The sequence below is a fragment of the Vidua chalybeata genome, chromosome 21 (assembly GCF_026979565.1).
Source record: "Vidua chalybeata isolate OUT-0048 chromosome 21, bVidCha1 merged haplotype, whole genome shotgun sequence".
Lineage (NCBI taxonomy): Eukaryota > Metazoa > Chordata > Aves > Passeriformes > Viduidae > Vidua > Vidua chalybeata.
Genome location: NC_071550.1, coordinates 5,523,892 through 5,546,060, shown reverse-complemented (window position 1 = coordinate 5,546,060; position 22,169 = coordinate 5,523,892). Strand labels below are relative to the sequence as shown.

The 22,169-nt window shown below is 43.2% G+C and overlaps 1 protein-coding gene across 1 annotated transcript in view; it reads left to right on the top strand.

The window, feature by feature from the left end:
* The window catches only part of NUP188 (nucleoporin 188), a 25,315-nt gene extending 3,146 nt beyond the window's left edge, over positions 1–22,169 (top strand). The window contains exons 5-44 of the mRNA XM_053961935.1: positions 446–526; positions 924–968; positions 1,548–1,640; positions 1,757–1,876; positions 2,276–2,487; positions 2,922–3,036; positions 3,260–3,460; positions 4,162–4,251; positions 4,897–4,962; positions 5,503–5,622; positions 6,062–6,188; positions 6,311–6,466; positions 6,821–6,947; positions 7,565–7,652; positions 7,732–7,808; positions 7,961–8,075; positions 8,422–8,542; positions 8,759–8,825; positions 9,237–9,365; positions 9,517–9,650; positions 10,054–10,160; positions 10,985–11,191; positions 11,606–11,775; positions 12,065–12,134; positions 12,740–12,807; positions 13,406–13,601; positions 14,112–14,189; positions 14,517–14,602; positions 15,105–15,250; positions 16,372–16,559; positions 16,931–17,131; positions 17,781–17,873; positions 18,009–18,167; positions 18,371–18,508; positions 18,914–18,988; positions 19,655–19,864; positions 20,509–20,640; positions 20,776–20,846; positions 21,014–21,143; positions 21,327–22,169. Coding sequence (XP_053817910.1) covers positions 446–526; positions 924–968; positions 1,548–1,640; positions 1,757–1,876; positions 2,276–2,487; positions 2,922–3,036; positions 3,260–3,460; positions 4,162–4,251; positions 4,897–4,962; positions 5,503–5,622; positions 6,062–6,188; positions 6,311–6,466; positions 6,821–6,947; positions 7,565–7,652; positions 7,732–7,808; positions 7,961–8,075; positions 8,422–8,542; positions 8,759–8,825; positions 9,237–9,365; positions 9,517–9,650; positions 10,054–10,160; positions 10,985–11,191; positions 11,606–11,775; positions 12,065–12,134; positions 12,740–12,807; positions 13,406–13,601; positions 14,112–14,189; positions 14,517–14,602; positions 15,105–15,250; positions 16,372–16,559; positions 16,931–17,131; positions 17,781–17,873; positions 18,009–18,167; positions 18,371–18,508; positions 18,914–18,988; positions 19,655–19,864; positions 20,509–20,640; positions 20,776–20,846; positions 21,014–21,143; positions 21,327–21,497 — 4,980 coding nt within the window. The 3' untranslated portion in view covers positions 21,498–22,169. The remainder of the gene's footprint in view (positions 1–445; positions 527–923; positions 969–1,547; positions 1,641–1,756; positions 1,877–2,275; positions 2,488–2,921; positions 3,037–3,259; positions 3,461–4,161; positions 4,252–4,896; positions 4,963–5,502; positions 5,623–6,061; positions 6,189–6,310; positions 6,467–6,820; positions 6,948–7,564; positions 7,653–7,731; positions 7,809–7,960; positions 8,076–8,421; positions 8,543–8,758; positions 8,826–9,236; positions 9,366–9,516; positions 9,651–10,053; positions 10,161–10,984; positions 11,192–11,605; positions 11,776–12,064; positions 12,135–12,739; positions 12,808–13,405; positions 13,602–14,111; positions 14,190–14,516; positions 14,603–15,104; positions 15,251–16,371; positions 16,560–16,930; positions 17,132–17,780; positions 17,874–18,008; positions 18,168–18,370; positions 18,509–18,913; positions 18,989–19,654; positions 19,865–20,508; positions 20,641–20,775; positions 20,847–21,013; positions 21,144–21,326) is intronic.

Sequence of the window (22,169 nt, the reverse complement as noted above, 5' to 3'; positions counted from 1 at the left end):
AAAGTGATGATACTGTGGCTTTCCTGGTCCTTTTCAGCAGCAGCCACCTGCTATGGGTCTGAGTTGGGTTCTTCCAGGCCAACTGCTCAGCTAAAAAGCTGATGTCCCTTAAATCGGTTGCCTTGTTTGACAATCCTCTCAGTTTACCTGCAAGGTTCTGTTTCTTTAAGGCAGAAATTTAGAGTTCAGTGGCTGGTGGTACCTTTATTTAAATGACTGGTGCTTCTTTAGCTGAAGTTAAACTGCAGCTCAGTGACATTAAAGGTTATATATTTGGCTTTAAAAGAAGTGCTGATTAAAGCATTTGCCTGGTGCAAAAATATTCTTTTGGCACGTTATTTGTTTTGAAGAGAAGAGCTGCCTGAGTATTTGAAGAGGATATTAATCTTGAATGAATTCTGTTGCCTTTTATTAATTTCAGATAATTTCTCTTTCTTTTGTTCAGGGTCTGGATGAAGAGCAGAGTGTGCAGTTATTACAATCTTATCTTCAGGAGGATTACAGAGGAACAAGAGACTCCCTGAAGGTCCATAGCTCCCATGTTCTATTTACTCCACATCTTTCCTTAATAACAGTAGTTTTTTGATGCAAATGGTCACATGTGAATCCTAGTTCTGACTGGGAAATGGCTTTGTAGCTTTTCTTCTCTGGAGCTGCATCCAGGTTTATCTCTTCCTTCTTGGAGCTCTGCAGGAGCTCAGCCTCTCTCTCTGTCACAGGAATACAGGAAAGCTACAGATTTTGAATGAGAGTGGGGCTGAAAAATAAATACGTAGTTAAAAATGAGTGGTTTGACTTTGCTTTTGGAATCTGTCTTTCCAAATGAAAGAAAATTATCTTTTATTTTAGTAATTTTGTGAACATATGTTTTGTCAGTAGGCATTTCTCCAGTAGCTGTTTATTTTGTTATATTTTGTTTACAGACAGTTCTTCAGGACGAAAGGCAGAGTCAGGCTCTGATGCTGAAGGTTAGTCATTTCCATTTGTATTTTCTGTGGAAAAGATCTGTTGGCAGCAAACCTACTTTATTTCTGTGGAAAACCTTGAAATAATTGAAATATTCCTTCATATAAAGGATGGCTTTTAGAAAGCGCTTCTGAAATTGAGCTATGTGCGTGTAGACTTGAAGAGCGTTAGTAATTGCTACACAAATGAAATTTTAGGCTTGATATTAAGGAATTTAGCTGGGTAGGTGTAAACTGCCTTATTTTCCAAAGCTTGTAGGTTTGTGTTTCACTCTCTGACATGACAAGATTGATGATCATTTCTGACAGAGGGTAATAGGGATGTCTTTTTGCCTTTCTTTTCCATGTTTTCTCATTCAACAGTGTAATTATAGACCTGTCGTTAGGGCAATGCTAGATTGAGTTCTGTAATGTTTATTAAGTGGTGGTTATTTTCCTCAAATTCAGAACTGCTCCGCTGAAATTCCATCTGTAGTAACTCTGTATTCCTGTGGTGAAGGCCTTGGCAGTGGTTGGGAGAGGGAGGTGGCTGGTAGTTAGACACTGTGCCAGGTTGGTATTGATGGCACTTTACATTCACAGCTTGCTGACTACTACTATGAGGAGAGGATCTGCATCCTGCGCTGCGTCCTCCACCTGCTCACCTATTTCCAGGATGAGAGACACCCTTACACAGTGAGTACAGGATATTATGTCATTGAAACAGGCCAAATGTGGGGTAATTCCCTGCTTGTGCAAAAAGCCCACCAGTGTGCATGTGAGAAGTGCATGGACTTGTTTGTTTCTTTAAGGCACAGTACTTCCAGTGTGTTGAAAAGTTGGACAAGGAGCTCGTTCCGAATTATCGCAAACAGTTTGAAGCGCTGTACAAAGCAGAAGCTCCTACATGGGAAACACATGGAAATCTCATGGTATTTTGTTTCTTACTATTATTTCTCAATCTTATAAAGCAATTTCTTATATGTAGTGTATTGGAAAATACATCTGTACAGATGCAGTTAAACAGGACATTTCTCCTGGTCCAAGAAACATAAAATTTGTTTTCTCTGTAACAGAACACACTTTTGCTCAGAGACAGAGTTTTGTGAAACTTACTGTTCCTTGTAATAAATCTGTGGAGAGCACTGGGCCAACAGAGCCATTTATGTGTAGTTGTTCATGATCTCTCTGGACCTAGAGTGGCTTTCCTTGCCATTGACACAGTTGCTGGCTGCACAAGCTGTTGAAATGCCTCCACACTTCTCAGCTTCTGACTTCTTTGGCTGCCTTGTGAGCTTTGACTTGTGATGGTGGAACTTTCCTTTGTGCAGACAGAACGTCAGGTTTCCCGGTGGTTTGTGCAGTGCCTTAGGGAACAGTCCATGCTCCTGGAAGTCATCTTCCTCTACTATGCATACTTTGAAATGGCACCTGAGGAGCTCCTGGCATTTGCAAAGATGTTCAAGGAGCAGGGATTTGGCACAAGACAAACCAACAGACATTTAGTAGATGAGAGCATGGATCACCTCGTGGATCGTATTGGGTAAGTGTTGTGTGTATTTGTGATGTGGGTACAGAGCAAAACAACTGTTTTTCTCAGGGAAAAATGCATTTATAATTATATCTTCGTTGTTCTGTGTGGGTCATGACTTGAAGGGGGAATGAGAATCCTGCCATACCTCCTGGTGGCAGAGAGTTATAAAGGTGGAAAAGCTGTATTCAAATTTCAGTGACCCTTTTTTGTCTGTTCAACCAGAAAAGGTAGTTCTGAAGATTGTATTTTTTCCTGTACCAGCATTTCAAGACAAAATTTGGATTATGTGCAGTTCCTTTCTTGTAATTTTTTATTGCTTCAAAGAAAGCTGAACAAAGCAAACTAAAGGCTGCTTTTTGACCTCTTATAGTTAAAAAAAACCTCACCTGAATTCTCAAATGAAGTTACTGACCTACTTGTTTTTATTCTCCTACTGCTTGTAGCTACTTTAGTGCTCTTATTCTGGTGGAAGGCATGGAAATTGACTCCCTGCATGAGCGTGCTTTGGATGACAGGACAGAGGAACACAAGTTGGCCAACAATCAGCACATCCACCAGGTAAAACACTGACAGAGTAACCAACCCCTCCTCAAGCCTAACAGTACAGAACTTACTGTGATTACCCAGGCTGTGTCTGTCAACTTCTGGTCCTTGTGCTTGTTGGACAAGTGTAGAAACTGTCATCCACATACCCTGAGAAGGACACAATCAGCTATGTGCTTGTTGAGTATGAATTACTTTCAGATCTCAGTTATTTTGCTTTTGATTTGTCTCTGTGCAGGAGATGGACAATCAGCTGCTGCAGTTAGGGGATGTCTCGCATCATGCTCCGGTGCTTTTGGCCTGGGCTCTGCTCCGTCACACCATAAACCCAGAGGAGTCCACAAACATCATCAGGAGGATGGGCAGCACTGCTATCCAGCTGAATGTCTTCCAGTATCTGACAAAGCTGCTGCGGTCCCTCAGCAGTGGGGGCAAGAATGTGAGTTTCTTCAGTTGTACATGTAAGCTTTTGACGGTCTAACTGCTCCTGATGTACAGATGGGAAGCAGATGATTGATTGAACCAATGTTCTTTTCAAACATGCAGTAAAGCATGTTCTGTCATCTTAATCTTCTTTCAGTGAGGATCAGAAATCAAGTTGGAGCAAAACAGATTGTTATGTCCAGAGAATTAAGAAAAGCTGTGTAAAGCAAGGAACTACATCTCTCTTGAACAGAATAGACTCCAGTTAATCAAAGTTTTTGATTTGCCTCTATAAGTGTATTTGCCATTGTGGATATTGAGTATTGGATGATTTAACTCTGTAGTTATTCCTCTCCACTATTCTCTGTATAAAGCTTCATTAGACAACATGGTGTATTAGGGTAAACTGCTTTGTAGACAGAAGCCAGTGAAAGCAAATCCTTTTGATTCCTAGAAATGTTGAGTGCTTCTTTTTTATTTTGATACCTGCAAGGCATTTCTAGTGATAGCGGTAATGGTAACACTTTCCCTTTCAGTGAAATATTTTGTGTTAATGTGGAGCGTAACTAACGACTGCTCTCTGTTTTGCTGCCCCTTTGCAGCAAGGATATCTAAAAAAGGCAGTTACTTGGTGTGTAAGGCAGACTGAGTAGAGTTACAGTGTGTTTGTAATTCATAGTCTTTTCCATAACAGCCTTGTGTATTCTGTCTTTGCAGTGTACTGCCAGCACAGCTTGTATGTGTATTTATGGACTTCTTTCCTTTGTCCTGACATCACTGGAATTACATACATTGGGCAATCAGCAGGTAAGCATCCAAGACCTGTTGCATTTGTTACATAATTTAAAATAACCTGTCATAACTGATGCTAATTGCCTATTAAATTGTAATCCTGCATTACAGACTGCAGATTTGAAAAGCTTTATGCAAAAGTGCATGATTTATGCAAATATCCTTTATACAAATTTGCTTTAAGCAAATTTGAAAGCTTTATGTGGCTTAGGGAGACCCAAATGAGTGATTTGCTGGTTTTCCTACTGCATTTACACCATGCAAATCTGGTAAACACCTCTACAGACTGTCAGATTAGTAATGAAAGACCACATCATGCATTTGAAGTCTTATGGATATGAAGCTAATTGTTGATGTGTTATTCCCAAAACAATGGAAATAATACAAACTTCATTTCTGAGTTGCACTGGACATTTTACAGCCCTCTGCAGATATCGTGGACATGATTGTTGTGGCCAGTTCATTAATGATGAAGAGCATGGCTTTAGGTTGTGGTCTAGGGGTGGGTGTGTTTGGTATTTTTTGGCTCCCAAAAAGTAGTTACATCTTGGTGGGTAAACATGGAAACTTAAATTTGAAAGATATGGCAGAACCTGGTTGGAACAAAATCCTTCTGTGTAAAGTAGCTTTGATTTTTTTCCATCCTATCTTCCTTTGTAGGATATAATTGATGCTGCATGTGAAGTTCTGGCAGCTTCCAGCATTCCTCAGCTCTTCTGGAAGACGGTGAGTGTGTTTGCAACTTGTTGGACCTACCTTGTTTATAACTATGACTTGATAGAAGATTCCCTTTTAGGAAAGGAACAGCCTGCTTGTATTTAGTGAGTTGGTTTCTAGAGGGCCTGAAGAGCAAATGGTCATTTGCATCTATCTTTGATTTACTTTTGCCCTTTCCTGCTTTTTAGGTACAGCCTTGGCTTTACACTTGAAAAGGATACTGGAACGAGTTTTAATATAGGTGATAGTTGATAGCAGGGCTGGGGCTGCAAGGATTGAACTAACTGCTGGCAAAAGCATTGTGCTTATTTTTTGTTGTCACAGAATTAGGATGATATGTAATGCCTTACAGTCTTACTTCTTGCCTTATATTTGCAGACTGCCTCATGCTTTAGTCTGTGCAAGTGTGATCTCCGGTCACTGGAGTGATACTTTTGTGCATGATTAATGTTAAATGTACAGCTTAAAATAGAACTGTAACCTTATGCTGAGACCCTTTTAGCTTTTTTTTTTATTAACAAGACATTTGTGTTCTGTTTCCACCACCAGGAACCTACTGCAGGTCTGGGTATTATCCTAGACAGTGTTTGTGGAATGTTCCCCCATCTTCTCACTCCTCTCCTTCAGCTGCTCCAAGCCCTTGTGTCTGATAAATCCACTGCAAAAAAGGTACAAGATCTCTCTTGGTGTTTGGGAGATGATTTATTTTGAGTCAGGGATGACATGCTCTGTGATTCTTTCTTTCCATTACATGTGCTTATCTCAATTGCAGTCTTAGATAACAGACATAAGCCTTTGTCTAAGAACAGTGGACACAGCTCCTTCAGAGTTGTGTGCTGTTGCAGGATGCTGTTTTCTGGCTTTTAGAAAAATTTTAATCTTTAATGGTTGAAGATTAAGATGCTAATTTTCAGGTGGTACTTACCTGATTCATTAGATGAGACTTGTCTGAACATGAGGGCTGTGTAATAATGTTTTGGTAGGGTTGATGGTAGAAGGATATTGTACACCTCAAGTAAACTTGCCTGTTACTGGAAATGACCTGGTTGATAAATTTTTAAGAAGCTCTGGCTCTTTGGCTGTGTTGTTGAAGCTCTCTCTGATGCAGGTATACAGTTTCCTGGATAAAATGTCCTTCTATATTGAACTGTACAAGCACAAACCTCCAGATGTGATCTCCCATGAGGACGGCACACTGTGGCGAAGACAGGCTCCAAAGCTCCTCTATCCTCTTGGTAAGGAAACTGCACTTCACCTTTTCTTACTGAAATGCTTTGGGGAATTTAGCTTTTTCTTTACCTGGCTTCTAATTCGTGGGTAAATTTGTGACTTTGTTTTACTTGCTTCTTCAATCAAGGACTAGGTCAAACAAATCTACGGATACCTCAGGGAACAGTGGGCCAAGTGATGCTGGATGATCGGGCTTATTTGGTACGGTGGGAGTATTCCTACAGCAGCTGGACTCTGTTCACCTGTGAGATTGAGATGCTGCTCCATGTTGTGTCAACAGCAGGTGAGACAGGCTGGGAGTGTAAAAAAGAATAAATAATTATTAATTTGTGTCACTTTGAGGTTAGTAGTAGGACTGAACAGCTCTGAGTGCATTTGGAAGAGCATGGAATACTTATTCAGAAACCTGATGATGATTATTCTGTAAAAATCACTGCAAAAGGCTAAGAGCATGTAGTGTAATGAGATACACTATAGATGAGGGAAAAGCTGAGATAGATAAACAAATGGTTTTTGATATGGGAGATGGATGGTTTTGAATCATGCAGATATATGGTAAGATAAATGTGCATTGTTCCAGGCTTGATTACTGCTGAAGTAAAATTTTCTATTTTAATGTTTGGTTTTCTTTACCCAGACGTGATTCAGCATTGCCAGAGGGTCAAGCCCATAATTGATCTGGTTCATAAAGTCATCAGCACTGATGTGTCAATAGCAGATTGTCTTCTGCCAATCACATCACGAATCTACATGCTCCTGCAGAGGTGAGCCACTGACAGCAGAGGTACCTAAGCAGATAGAGTGACCCAAAGGATAACTGATTACTTATTTTGCCAAGAGCTTTACAGGATGTCTGTCAGTGCTTGAATTCCCCAAGACTGGTGTTCAGCTCTCAAAACTGTTCCTGGTTACACATAGATTAATGTTTTAATACAGCAGAAATGGCCCCTCTTCTATTTCTTTCCTGAAAAGTGTGCAATTTTATCCCTTTAAAGGTAATTTTGATTAGTACCTGTACTTACATGAAACAGGGATAAAACATAGCATTAAAGCAGTAGCTCATGGGTTTCAAAACAGTTATAATTATTAACTCCTCCCAGAGTTAACTGCCTGGGAATTGATCTTCAGCTGTATAATTATTGTTTGCTGTGACAACCTGCTGTCTTGCCAGCCTTGCTCTGGCAGTAAATTGATCTGACTCAGGTGTGAGGGGGAGGTGGCAAGTCTAGACTGAAAGTGCTGACTCTGGTGTCTGTATTTATCTGCTTAAATTTTATATATGTGTACTTCAGTGAGAGGGAAAGAAGCTTTTTGATTCAAAAACCAGACTAGACTACAGGTGGCAGTGCTTTTTTTCATGCATGCTGTTTCTCTTTTATAGGCTAACAACTGTAATCTCTCCCCCTGTGGATGTTATTGCTTCTTGTGTCAATTGCTTGACAGTCCTGGCTGCTCGGGTGCCAGCCAAGGTGAGGAAAGGACCTGCTGGTGAGAGCTAGTACATTTATATGTGAATCAGAAGGAGTATCTGTACCTCTTCTCTTGCAGGTTTGGACAGACCTTCACCACACGGGGTTCTTGCCATTTGTTGCCAATCCACTGTCCAGTATGAATCACATGATTAGGTATCCGTGTTCCCCACCCCATTTATTTTGCCTAATCAATTCATAACATACAATAAGAACTTCTTGCCAGTGTGCAATCTCTGTACCTGACATCTCTCACTCATGTCAGAATCCTGCTATTCATGTGATGACCTCTCTTGCTCATTTCACAGTGCAGAGGGAATGAATGCTGGGGGCTATGGAAACCTCTTGATGAGCATGGAACAGCCCCAAGGCGAGTACAGTGTTACCATCTCCTTCCTGAACCTGGTAACAACTCTTGTCCGGGTGAGTGCTTCTGGAGTGCTCTGGTGTGACACCAGCTCTGAGCTGTTACGATTGAGAAGTGAAAGTGATCTCAGCCATGTCTGAGATCAGTCTCTTTGCAGCAGGGCTCTCTAAGTAATCTTTGCTTGACTCTTCCTTTTGCAATGTTGTTTGTGCTTTCTCTGATCTGATTCTTACAAAAAACCATTTTGACTCATCTCAGATGACTACAAAAGACTAGAAATTGCTTGTAAATCTATGTTCCGTGTTCCATGGTTTTCTCACACTTCAAAGACAATAAGAAATATCTTCCTCCAAAAGTTCTCTTGTTCCCCTCCTGGTTAAATAACATTTCTTTTTCTCCTAGGGACAACTTGGTAGCACCCAGAGCCAAGGCCTGGTGCCCTGCATCGTGTTTGTTCTGAAGGAAATGTTACCAAATTACCACAAATGGAGATACAACTCTCACGGAGTGAGAGAGAAAATTGGTAAGGATGTTAAAAGGAGGGGTATGAGGGGAAGGGAATACAAGGGATCACCTACCTTCTTTTCTCTAGCAGCCATTTGGGATTTGCATTGTGTATCTCCTGATTTGGGATTTGCATTGTGTATCATCCTTGTTAGATGCTGTGATTTGTTTGAAAACACTAGGAACGAGGCAAAAGTTTTCAAAAACTGAGTAGTCCATTTCATCTCTGTTTTAGGGTGCCTAATTCTGCAGCTGATCCATGCTATACTGAACTTATGCCCTGAAATGGATCCTCGCAGCAGGTAAGACAGGTGAGAGGTCTCACACCTGCACTAGCCTGGTTTACAGTGCAGGAATCACTGTCATTTTGTTTCAGTTTTTGAATTGAAATGACTAGGAGGGAGCTGGCATAGCTGTGTGGTGCTGGTTTCAGCTCTTTGCTTGCATTACTGAGTACAGGAAGGGTAGCAAAAGATTAGGGACAGAGCAAATCACATTGGTTTCTAGAACTTCTGGTAAAAAAAAGAGTACATAGATTTCTTGGGGCAGACTGCCATCCACTTTCCTATTTGGTGTGCTCTGGTGAAAGTAGAAGGGAGAATAAAGGAAGGGGATGTAGAAATGAGGAGACTACTTTGTGGTAGTTCTCTAAGTGCAATGTGGCAAAACACCTCAAGTGCTCCTGGTGACACTGTCCTGTGTTTGTGTCACAGCAATGCCCCCAGCCTGCAGTCCTTGTGCATCTTCAGCCTGGCCAACACGGAGGCAGGGCAAGCTGTCATTAACATCATGGGAATTGGGGTGGACACCATTGACATGGTAATGGCCTCCCAGTCCGGCAGGTGAGCGGGGTGTGGCTGCTCGGGCAGCTCTGTGTGCTGGCTCTGAGTGAAAATGTCTTGTAACTGATGGAGTTTCCTCTGTGAATGTTGTGCAGTTCATAAATGTTGGTTGTGAATGCAGTTCCTTACTTTGGTTTCTCTTTGGAAGCAGTGATGAGTCCCAAGGCCAAGGCCAGCTGCTGATCCAGACAGTTAAGCTGGCGTTCTCCGTTACCAACAACGTCATCCGGCTGAAGCCCCCGTCCAGCGTGGTGTCTCCCCTGGAGCAGGCACTTACTCAGCATGGTGGGTACTGCTCCCTGGAGTAGCCTGGGAGCTGTGCTTCTGGGTCATCTGCAAATGGCACTGTGTTTCTCATCACAAACACTACTCAAGGTTTCCAGGTTACTGGAAGGTGGTCACTACTGATGGGAGAATGCCTCTTCTCCCTCCTCTAAGGCATTCTTCCCCTCTGGGACAGCTTTTAAAGGATTAATCAAACATGGGCTTATCGTTTGCTGCTTTGTAATGAGATTATTGTAATTACAGAATATATTAAATCAGCTGCTGTTAATGTCTCTGGCTGGACCCATACCATGTTCTTTTGGGAGACCAACTTAGTTTTCATCTTCTGCTGTGGAAATCATTATTTGGTAAATAGTTACATCTTGTTGTTTCTTCTCTTTGATTTTATTTGTGTTCTCTCCAGGTGCTCATGGGAACAACCTTATTGCTGTCTTGGCCAAATACATTTACCACAAGCATGACCCTGCACTTCCACGCCTGGCCATTCAGCTGCTCAAACGACTGGCTACAGTAAGATAAGACACACATCAGTGCTCCTTTGCTTCTCCCCTTGTGACTGATTCCACCATTGAAGTTTTTTCAGATAATCTCCTCAGGCTTTTTTGTATCAGGGAGCTTAGTGCAAGTCACTTGAAGCAGGGTGGACTGACAGCTGTAAGACGGGTACATGAAAAAATCATCTAAATGATCCTTTAGTTTTTTGATGTGATCTGCTGTTTCAGAAGTCACTCAGCACTCACTGAGAGGCATCCCATGAGTGGGTTTTTTTCTGCAAAGTATTTGCACCTCCAGTTGTTTTCTTCCCAATTTTTGAGCAACTTTCTCTAGTCACACTCTTAAATACAATTCCTAGACCTTCCTACCTGTAATTGTACCATATTACTGAGAAGAGTATCCTATTTAAGTTTTTATTGGAACCTTTCAACTTTTAGACTTCTGGACTTGGTAAAAGTAGACTTTAGACTTACAAAGCCTTCTACACTTACTCTTTTTGTCTGCTAACTGTTAGAATATTTGTAGCTTTCTAAAAGCATATAAATCCAGATATTAGCTTATTTATTTCAAGAAATGTAATTCCAAAACTGTTTTTTCCTTTGTCTTTTCTATTTCTTTTGTAACCTTTGAGAAATAGGTGAGGATAGAGTAGAATTGCTCAAGAGGAAAGTTTGGATCACTTGTCACATTTCTTTTTGCTTAATGACAGTTTACTTTGATAGGTTCATAGAGTCAATATTAAGTATTTTTGAGTTTCAATACAATCACCTTTTATGTAGAATTAAGCATTCTGTACAGCATGTTTATTTTTCCCATGTGATGTTTGTTTCCATGGGCAGGTTGCTCCCATGTCTGTGTATGCCTGCCTGGGCAGTGATGCTGCTGCCATCCGCGACGCCTTCCTCACCCACCTGCAGAGCAAGATCGAGGACATGCGCATCAAGGTCATGATCCTGGAGTTCCTCACAGTTGCAGTGGAGACACAACCTGGGCTCATTGAGCTGTTCCTGAACTTGGAAGTGAAGGATGGCAGTGATGGGTCAAAGGTACAATAGCAGATACTTGCCTGAGGACTCATTAGCTTTTTTTTTGCATATTATGGCACTGGATGCTAAAATCTGATAGTTCTTACTTGTAACCTGATGTCTTAATGTAGAGATAAATGCAGGTTGTGCTTGTGTTTAATGGATGTGGTGCTGTCCCAGTTTTGCTTTTTCCTGTAACCAAAGAGAAGCTTTCCCCAGTATTTCAAGGCAGATACTGAGTTAGCAACAGAACATCTTCTAAGACCAAGGGTGCCCGTGACCTGCTCTCTTCACTCTTTGTGTGTTCTTTAAGCAACCTTAAAACACTTGTTCATGACACTCTGGCAGTGAGAAAGCTAAAAATTTGTGTACAGTGGACAACATAATTCTCCAGCATTATAACCTCCTGTAACCTCTTGTCTCCTTTTGCTTTAGGAATTCAGCTTGGGGGAGTGGAGTTGCCTCCAAGTGGTGTTAGAGCTGATTGACTCCAAACAGCAGGAGAGGTACTGGTGCCCTCCCCTCCTGCACCGTGCTGCCATCGCCTTCCTGCACGCGCTGTGGCAGGACCGTCGTGACAGCGCCATGCTCGTGCTGAGGACAAAGTGAGTTGGTGTTCCTCGACAAGGCATTTTCCTTCCTCTTTTCCAAAACACTCTTTCTGTGGTTAATAAGACTTTTCAGGGACATTTACATCTTAGTCAGTGTGTGGTGAGGGTACGTAGTGTGTTGGCTTTGAGTGTGGAAGATGAGAAGCCCCAGTGTGTCAGAAGCAAATGTATTTTTATTTCATTTACCAAAGCATATTTTCTACAAAGTTTGGGACACTCAAAATGCTGCTAAGCATGTGGCATGAGGCAGATAACTGATAATACTTTTGTTTATGTCTTTTAGGCCAAAGTTTTGGGAAAATTTAACTAATCCCCTCTTTGGGACCCTTCCTCCGCCTTCTGAATCATCAGAGGTGAGTTACATCCAAATAAAATGAAGGGATTTATGTACTTCTCAGAAAAGGCTTCTAAGTGATCTGTGTGGCTGTTCCCTCTGCTTGCAGCTTCCTAAAAGGAGCTGTGACCAAGTAGGTTAAACAAATGCAGAAGATGAAGTGAATGCTGTCTGACTTCTCAGAGACTGGGCAGCTGTGAACTGTCTTTTGAAATTCTCTGCTATTTATTCACATATGAAATGAAAATAGTTGTGTGGCAGCTATGGTAACACTCACTGTACAAAGTGTGCTGTCTGAAGTATATCCATAATCTGGACTCAGGCTGACTGGTATGGAGGAATTTATTAGGTTCTTGTTCTTCCTTTCTGTGCGAGTTTTTTCTTTCATTCTGAAAGTTCTGTGCTCTCACTGAAGAGTTCAAACTCTGAGCACAGTATTCTGTCCCTATTGTCAGCAGTCTGTGGTCAAAATAGCATAAGTGTTGCTATTGTGGGAGAAATAAGTCTCCTGCAGAACTGGAGTATCAGCCATCCCAAGTGAATGGGTAGGGATAATTTCACTTACCCTGTAGAGCTCAGAGTTTGATTTTTTTTTCTTGGTGTTTTGGTTTTTTGTCTTCATAGCTCAGTGTCCTGGATACTTGTGCCTTAATAATGAAAATCATCTGCTTGGAGATCTACTATGTTGTCAAGTGAGTCTTTGATAGTCTCTCCTTCATCCCTGTACTTTTTAGTTATCTAAACTGTGTGTTAACTCTTGATACACCATATGGGCTTTGATGGGCAAAGCACATATAATCCTGTGAAAATCTGGAGGTGATTCTTGAACACATGACAAACATTCGAGATTCTTGCAATCACTAATTGCAGAAAGATATTACAATTCTTCTGCAGCCTTTAGGTGAGACTGTATCAGTATTTTCCTTGTATCCCAAAATAAGAATATACAGTATTTGTTAAAACTAATTGTCAATTAAGCTGAGTAAACCTGTAGTGATGGAATCACATTTAGTTGTTTTCTCCTACCTGATTTGTTTTCCTGAAAGTAACATCTGTTGAAACGTCAGGATTAATTAAAATCTGTTGTAAAAAAAATTATAGATTTTTATTCAGGGATCATGTTTTTCCTTCATATTTGATGCAAAAAGTGGGATTCCCTGCACAGGTCAAATATGTGGAATAACCTTCCCTTGCAAGCTGTGTCCTTGGCTTTCCTCCCTGAATCTCAGAAGAAGTATATTTTCTGACCCAAGAATAAATGAAGATAACTTCTCCTCTTGATTTGGTCAGGGGCTCACTGGATCAGTCCCTGAAAGACACGCTGAAGAATTTCTCCACCAAAAAGCGCTTTGCCTACTGGTCAGAGTACGTGAAATCCCTGGCACAGCACGTGGCAGAGACCGAGGGCAGCAGCTGTGCCTCTGTCACCGAGTATCAAATGCTCATCTCAGCCTGGCGGATGCTGCTCATCATCTCCACAAGCCATGTAAGGGCTGCCTCTTACCCTGCAGGAGAGGCTGAAATGAACATTTTAAATAATACAATGTCAGCAGCTTCCTAAGGCCTGCTAAGCAGAATTCACTGTTTTTTTCTTTCAGTTTTGTTGTGTGTGTGAACACAGTACGGGTTGGCATGAGCTTGGTGCAGGCATGAGCAGGGTTGTGTTTTGCTGTTTGGTCAAAATGAGCATATTGTCCTCTCAGCAGAGGACAGAGGTAGTAAATAATTTTTAGAAGGTTTCTAAGTAATTCTGCAATCCTGACAAAAGCTGCAAAACCTTTCCTGTGTTGAGTGACGTAGGGATGCACCATTAAGCAATTAGTCATTGCCAGCTTCTTTTCAATGGTAATGTAGGACTAAAGTGATTTCTGTAAAACTCAGCAGCTATAATATTGATGGATTCTTAAAGTAACAAATTAAAACAGTAAACTGATTTTAGCCTGCTTAGAAGATTCACCTTTTGTTGTGCTGATTGATCTTTATCTTGTTGATTTAGGCTGATATCATGCATCTGACTGATTCTGCAGTTCATCAGGAGTTGTTTCTGGATGTGCTAAATGGCACCAGGGTTTTGGTAGGTGTTGCTTTCTATCAGTTCTTTCATTTCCTAATTATTATCTTCTTTGCACTATTTCTGCAGATGCTTGTAATCATAGGGGGTTTTAGATCCTGTGAAAAAGAGCTGAAACAGTCTCTCTCTCCATTGATGAGCTGCTTAAATCTTTATTTTGTATGTGTCATTCTTGTCATCACTAAATGACCCTGCGAGCGTCCTGGCTCTGGTCCCCTCAGTTCTGCTGAAGAACAAACCTGGTCATTTGGTGGTGCTGGGGCTGAGCATTTCTGAAGTGTTTCTACCTGTGACTGTTCCAGATGTAACTCTTACAGTATTTCTCCTTAGCTCCAGGTTCCCATGTCAGTGCCCTGTCTGCAGCTGGGCTCTATGCTGTGTACCCTTCTTCTGATCCTGCTCAAGCAGTGGAAAAGGTAGGTATTTTGTTTGGATAATTGTTAGTCACTGCTAGTAATAAAAACTTGGGAGGTCATGTTTGAATAAAAGTTTGGGAGATTATGTTGGAGTGTTTTGCTCTAGTGAGAATCCCTTAGTGATCTGGGGAAAAAATTGAAGCCTTATCATTGAATTCTCTTTTGGAATGTCAAATGTCTCTTGGTTGTTGCTGAAATTGTGAGAAATCTCTAGTAGCAATACAGTTAATTTGGTTTCCTGCTTGCTGGTGAAAAGTAGCAAAAGAGCTTTTGTGATGTTAGTCCTGCTTTCTCACTCTGATTCTCACAATGAAGGGAAAATGCATTCTCTCATTCTGTGGAATGTCTTTAGTGAGATCCAGGTGGTGACTTAAACTTTACTTTGAAGAACTGCTTTTATTTTTAGGGATCATATAGCTTATGATCCGCACAGCTCATTCAAGTCAGTATATTTATTGAGGGATCCTGTCTAATCTGAAGAGCTCTCCCTTTTTGTTGTCAGCGAGTTGAGTTCTGTGGATAAAATCATAAACTCCTTGACGCAGATTCTGGAGGGAGTACTACAGGCAGATCAGCAGATGATGGAGAAAACCAAAGCCAAAGTGTTCTCAGCTCTTATCACTGTTCTGCAAATGAAGGAGATGAAAGGTGAGGTGGTGCATGTGCAGGTTGTTGAGGTGCCAGGGCTGAACAAGCCTTACACCCAGCATGTGTAAGATAAACACATGGTGCTGGTAGTAGTGCAGGGTGCTGAATGTAGTCACCAGCCTGTGGGACTTGTCTCCTTTTTTCTTCCTTTCTTTAGCTAGTTTTGGAAAGAGGTGAGGTTTATCATTCATTCACTCTGTGTCCATGTCTTGCCTTGTCTTTCCCTGACAATAACCTCTGCTTGATCAGTTTAGTTCCTGTGTGTTTTTGGAAACAGCTCAGTGGATGTGTAAGTCAGGCTCTCTCAGGATGACTGTAGAGCTTAGATTCTGACATGGATTTCTAGTTAGAGATAACAAAAGACTCAAATACAAGATAGGGTACATTTTGTTAGAAACCACAGAAACCAGTCTGGTCATTACTCCTGTCCTTTGTGGGGCATCTGGCATTGCAGTGGCATTTGAAGACCCTCAGTGCAATCTGGGCAATATTTCTCTGTGCAACACATACAAAGGCAACTGTGATTAAAAGTGTGTCAGGTTACTTGTCTGTGTTCCTTGACCCACTGCTTTGGCTCTGCAAACCTGTTCATTTTGAAAAATAAGTAGAAAGTGGAGGGTTGGTTGTTTAAAGAAAACAATTTAAATTGTTTTCTTTGCTGTTGAATTTGAGGTTTGTAGTCATGCTGGTAAAAGGTGGGACAATTTATTATAATGGTTTTGATAATAATGTAGTATTTATATGGATTCACAGATCATGGACTGCACCCAATCTGCATAGGCTGATACCAGCAGTCTGGAGCAGTGGGTGGGAATTGCTGTGGTAGAATAATCTGTCCATAGTAGTGCTTGATTTGTGTTTTGACGTGTCGTGAGCTTATATGACTTTGTATGACAAAAACTACATGGTTTTGTTATTGAGATGAATGCAATCCCTTAATATATCCTCCTAGACATAAATATCTAACTTAGTCACAGTTCCTCACATTGTTTTGTAGGTTTTGAAATGAGAACAGAATGAATGCTAATTCCAAGCAATGTGGCTCAGTGATGTTACCAGTTAGACTGGAAAGCTGAGAACAAGGACTGTGTGTTAACTGGTGTCTGTTGTGTGTGTCACAGTGAATGACATCCCCCAGTACCCCCAGCTGGTGCTGAGTGTGTGTGAGACACTCCAGGATGAGGTCATTGCTCTTCTGGACCAGACTCGGCACAGCCTGACCTTGGGAGATGCTGCAGATGACAAGGACAAGGACAGCATGGAGACTGACGATGCCTCCCGAGTAAAGCACAAGGACCAGCGAGACGGGGTAAAGGACCTCTTCTTCTGCTCTGCAGTCTTGTCTCCTCTCTCTAGACAAAAGTTTCATGATGCTTGGAACAACTTACCCTTGTACCCTGCTGCCTTCAAAGGAAGTTTCAGCAGTTTTTATTTCAGAATTACTCGATGTTTTCTTGGCTCACATCAGTCTGGGAAGTTGGCTGTTGCTGCCTCTTCTTCAGATGTGTCCTAAAAAACATTTTCATGAGTGCTAATACAGCCAAGAGGTGTACAGAGTATAATGTAAGGGATACCAGGAGCCTTCATTTGTGATTCTAAGAATGTTTGAACTTTACGTTGTGCTTTTGAGATTTTCCTTGGTACAGCCCTGTACCTACCTGTCTTTCCTTGTCACTGCAGGTGTGTGTTCTGGGTCTGCACCTGGCTAAGGAGCTCTGTGAAGTGGATGAAGATGGAGACTACTGGCTGCAGATTACTAGGAAAGTCCCTGTGCTTCCTACCATCTTTGCTGCACTGGAGATCAGCCTGAGAGTTAAACAAAACCTTCACTTCACAGAGGCCTCGTTACACTTGCTGCTCACCTTAGCAAGGACTCAGCAGGTGAGAGATGCAGAGAAGTGAGAGTGCATAGCTGTACACTTTAAATAAGAGAAGTCTGTCTCATTTTTTATCTCATTATCCTGTCTGTGATGCAGCTGAATGATGAGCTTTAGATAAAGGGGTATTTTTTGGAGGATGGCAAGCAGCAAGTCCTGTATGTACACCTGCTTAGTGTGCCTTGTTCTCCATAGTGGGATGCCTGGGAAAAGCTGAGCCAGCCAGCCAGACCTGTCATTTAGAGCAGGCACTTTCACTGAATGGATCCTGCAATGCAAGTGCCCCCTATGCCCCCTCGTTAAACCAGCATTGAGTGTCGGAACCTGCTTCTTCATTAGTTTTAATCAAGTGTTACTTATTTATTTTAAATTCAACTTGAGTGGGGTTTTGGGTGAAAACAAGGTTGTTCCAAACCCTTTGCAAAGATTTTGTACATACCAGAGCAGGTGATAAATGAAACTTTGAGTACAGTTACACAGGCTTGATTTTGCTTTTCTTGATGTTGAAGTTTTAACAACACAGAGGTGTACGTAGATGAAAGTTCTTTAAAAGGGTGGTGACAGTGCAAAGGACAGAAGTATCTACTGCAACACAAGTCTCTTCAGTCTCAGAGAGCAGAGGCACAGATCCCAACAGCAGTCTCTTCTTGCAGGGAGCAGCAGCAATGGCTGGAGCTGGTGTCACCCAGAGTGTCTGCCTGCCCCTCCTGAGCGTGTACCAGCTCAGCACAAATGGAGCCATTCAGGTGGGTGCTGCTTCCTTCATTCCAGCTGGGAATGCACCCAGAGAGCTTCCCATGCCCTTGCAGGCTGTGGCTGGAGACTGCCAGAACGGTGTGGAGGGAAAAGAAGTCACTTGTTTTTGTATGTGATTTGTTCAGACATCTGCTTCATCCCGGAAGTCCCTGGATGCCCCCTCCTGGCCCGGGGTCTATCGCCTCTCCATGTCCCTGATGGAACGTCTTCTCAAAACACTGAGATACAACTTCCTGACAGAAGCACTGGACTTCGTGGGTGTCCATCAAGAGAGGATCCTTCAGGTGTGCCACAAACTACCTCTATGCTTCACTTGGCTCCTCTGTTCCAACAGCAGTGGAAATGGGTCAGAAAGGGCAGATGCATTGAAAAGTCACTGCTGCCTTGCGAAGGGTTGCAGTGGAAATAGCTGTGAGAGGAGGATGGGATGTTACCCCATCTGTCCCTTACCTGTCATGGCCCTGATTCACTTTTCTCTCCTTCCCAGTGCCTGAATGCAGTACGGACCGTGCAGAGCTTGGCCTGTCTGGAAGAGGCTGATCACACTGTTGGCTTCATTCTTCAGCTCTCAAATTTCACAAAAGAGTGGCATTTCCACCTGCCACAGCTTATGGGGGACATGCAGGTAGGAGTCAGGGTATTGCTGTGGAAAATACATTGCCTTGGAGTGCAGGGATTTGGTTGTCTTAAGAGAAAATGACACTATATCACTTTTTTATTACTAGTCCTTTAATGGGAATTAGAGCTGAAGTTATTTAACTGCCCATTCTGTCAGTACCTTGTCTCAAGTAAGGAAATATAACTTGGGAGAGAGAGAAGTGGTAGCTTGGTAAAGTCAATTGGGTAATTCAGTGGCTTACTTTCAGTTCTTAGTGCCAGGTGATTTCAAAAAAATACTGGGAAATTAGGAGACTGCCTGGATCTTTTATGATCACAGTGCTATGTTTGGATTTTCTAGCTTCCAGCAGTGGCAGTGAGCAGACAGGGTTTCAGCTTTTATGAGATTTCTCCCTGACTTTATTTCTTTCAGGTGAATCTGTGTTACCTGTGCCAGGCCTGTACCTCCCTCCTGCACAGCCGTAAAATGCTCCAGCACTACCTGCAGGTGAGGATCCTACACCAAACTTTAAATGTTGCATGGTCATGCTCCCTGTTAGAAGGGAGCATTATTCATTATCAAGGGTATTGAATGGATTATTGATAATCCTCGTGGTGATTATTGACAGCCATCAACAGTTAGGATTTGTATTTCTTCACAGAAAAAAAAAAACTGCTGAGTGTCTGGACTCTGAAAACCTTTGGACTGTGTAAAGCCAGTCCTAGATATCCAGCAGTCTGTGCTGAATGGCCTGTTGTTATAAGGAGGCTGCATTGCTGTAGGACTCTGGAGTGCCACTATTAATTAAGCCACTGGTGTCTTTAATTTGACTTAATTTGTTAAAGGAAGATGATTCTTGTTCTTGGGACATCTTCAGATGCACAAGGTGGAGATGATGCATTGCTGCTGCAGTGTTCCTTCAGCATGGCTCAGGCTTGGTGTGTTGATCATTCTTTTTCCTGAGTGTGGAATCCAAACAGCCTCTGCAGCTGCCTCCCTGCAATGCAGTGTCTCCCCAGCCCACACCAACTGTAGATTCTCAGCAAATGACAGACTTTGGGTGCCTTCTTTCCTCATTCTCTTTGTTCACAGCGTATTTTTTTCTTTAAACATTTGTCTTAGTGCAAAATAATCCTATCTGTACTCAAGGCCTTCTCTTTTCTTTCTCCACAGACAAAAAACGGCGATTCCCTTCCATCGAGCGTGACTCCCCGAGTGCAGCGTAATCCTCAGGCCTCCTCCAAACACCCCAGCCCCGAGTCAGAGGCAGCAGAGCAGAAGGCCCTGCTCACAGTGCAGTACAGCCTCCTCAAAATCCTCAGCAAGTCTCTCGCTGCCCTGCGCCATTTCACCCCTGATGTCTGCCAGATCCTCCTTGACCAGGTGGGTGCTCCAAAGGGGGGAGTTTCCAGCATTTCTAGGGATATTCTGGATGTGTGTGTCCTTGATACAGTGACCCCACTGTCTGCTGCTCTGCACAGAGCAGGAAGGCAGGAGACAAGGAATTTACCTTGGGAATCAGGCACTGCACAGTGTGAAGGGAAGACTTGGCTGAGCTTTTGTGTGATCTACACAAGGCTGTGTATGTGTGACCTTACTGGAGCAGACAATAACCCAGTTGGTTTGTACGTTCAGTACTCTACAGGAAAAATCCTCTTGTCATCCTCCCGTGGTGATGTGACCCAATGCCTGGTCTCCAGGTTCAGAAAAGGAAGGTTTAATCCTTTATTCTGGCAGTGTCCTGCTGCTAACTGTTGGGTAGGGAACATTCTTCTGTGCCTCTGGGAGCAGCCAGTACTTTGGTGTGCCAGTGATGGCAGCTGTGAGAGGAGAGCAATGGAGTCTGATTGTGCAGTGCTGTGCAGGACGCTTTACTGCTCCAGCTGCACACCTGAGACTTGTGAAATTACCACAGTGCTTCTATTTCTCCATATAAAAGGTGTGATAAGGGACTGGGTATTCCTGTTCCTATGGCAACACCATACTCATGGCCTCCCGGGCTCACTTCTCTTTCTGTTCCTCCATAGTCACTGGACCTTGCTGAGTACAATGTGCTCTTTGTCTTGAGTTTCACCACACCAGCCTTTGATTCGGATGTTGCACCTTCCTTTGGGACCCTCCTTGCCACAGTCAACGTGGCCCTGAACATGCTGGGAGAGGTACTGACCCTTTCTGTGTCCGGGAGCACGGCAGTTGCAGTGATCCCAGAGCGCTCATTCAGCTGAGGCTCTGAAGAGCATGAGTAGTTCTTTCCTATCTCCTGTCTCTAATGCCTGTCTTTTTTTCCCTTGAAGATGGATAAGAAGAAAGAACCTTTCCCTCAGGCTGCAGGGCTGAATATGCAAGAGGGAACCAAAACCCTCAAGTAAGTTTCTAGTTGCTTGATGTAGTTACAGCCAAGTAGCAGTCCGAGCTCCTCAGATCAGAACTGGAGTTTAGAGGCATTTGTGTATCTTCCTACGTCTGTTTTAACTATTTGACCTGGAAATCAGCGTGCTGACCTTTGTGGCTCCTTTGTGTTTCTTTGCCCAGGTCTCTGCTCATGTTTACAATGGAGAACTGTTTCTACCTGCTCATCTCCCAGGCTGTTCGGTACCTGCGGGACCCGGCCGTGCACCCCCGGGACAAGCAGCGGATGAAGCAGGAGCTCAGCTCAGAGCTGGTGAGCACCTTGTGCTGTCCTCTCACTGTTCAGCGTGTCTTGTCTGTGGCTGCCCATTTCCCAGCATGACTGAACAGCCTTGGGCTGCTCCTACTGGCACGTTCCTGTGCCACAGCACCCGGCTGGGAGAGGGAGAGGGGGTGTGATGGAACAAAGTTGACTTGTTACACTCTTGAATTTCAGAGTACACTGCTCTCCAGCCTGTCCCGTTACTTCCGCCGGGGTGGTCCCTCTTCACCTGCCAGCGGGGTCCTTCCCTCTCCCCAAGGAAAGTCTGCCTCCAAGCTGGGTCCAGAGGGGCAGGAGCCCTTGTTTCAGCTGGTGCAGGCCTTTGTCCGGCACGTGCAGAGATAGATCCTGTCCTGGCCCTGCCTCCCTTGTCAGGACTTGCAGCGGAACAATTCACATCCACCACAGAAGGCATCACCTTTGGCAGAGCTGTAATGAGGACTGGGAAGGGAGGGAGGCCAGGTGTGGGCAGTGGTGTCACCTGAGCAGCGAGATCCCATGGAACTCTTGCCACCCAGGAGCAGAGTGAATGTAAGGAGAGCCCAGCTGGCTCTCCGTGGGCAGCCCATGTGCACAGTCTGCTCGCTCTGTCTGCCAGAGCATCCTGGCTGGGTACAAGCATTGAACAGTCAAAACCTTTATTTTTATAGCTTGTACCTCAGCTGGGGAAGCTGTGGCTGGGTGGAGAGAGGAGATGCTTTCTGCTGGGCATTAACTCTGCTCCTAACACAAGGTGCAATCTGCGTCTCCTGCGTGGAGTCCAGCTAAGGCACACCCAAGGGATCAGCCAGCAATTCAGAGACCATCTTTCTACTGCTATTTTTGTACTGAATGGTTCAAGGCACGATGGTGTATGTGTGCTCACGCCTTCCCTTCACCCTGCAGTCTGTGTGTTGTGTGTGTTTCTGAAGAGCAAGGCCTCATTTAAGGTTTTTACGTCAGAATTCCATTGCTCCAGTCTTGCAGTTTTTTGTAACTGTGCCCTATTTATACTGATATTAAAACCTTTATAAACAG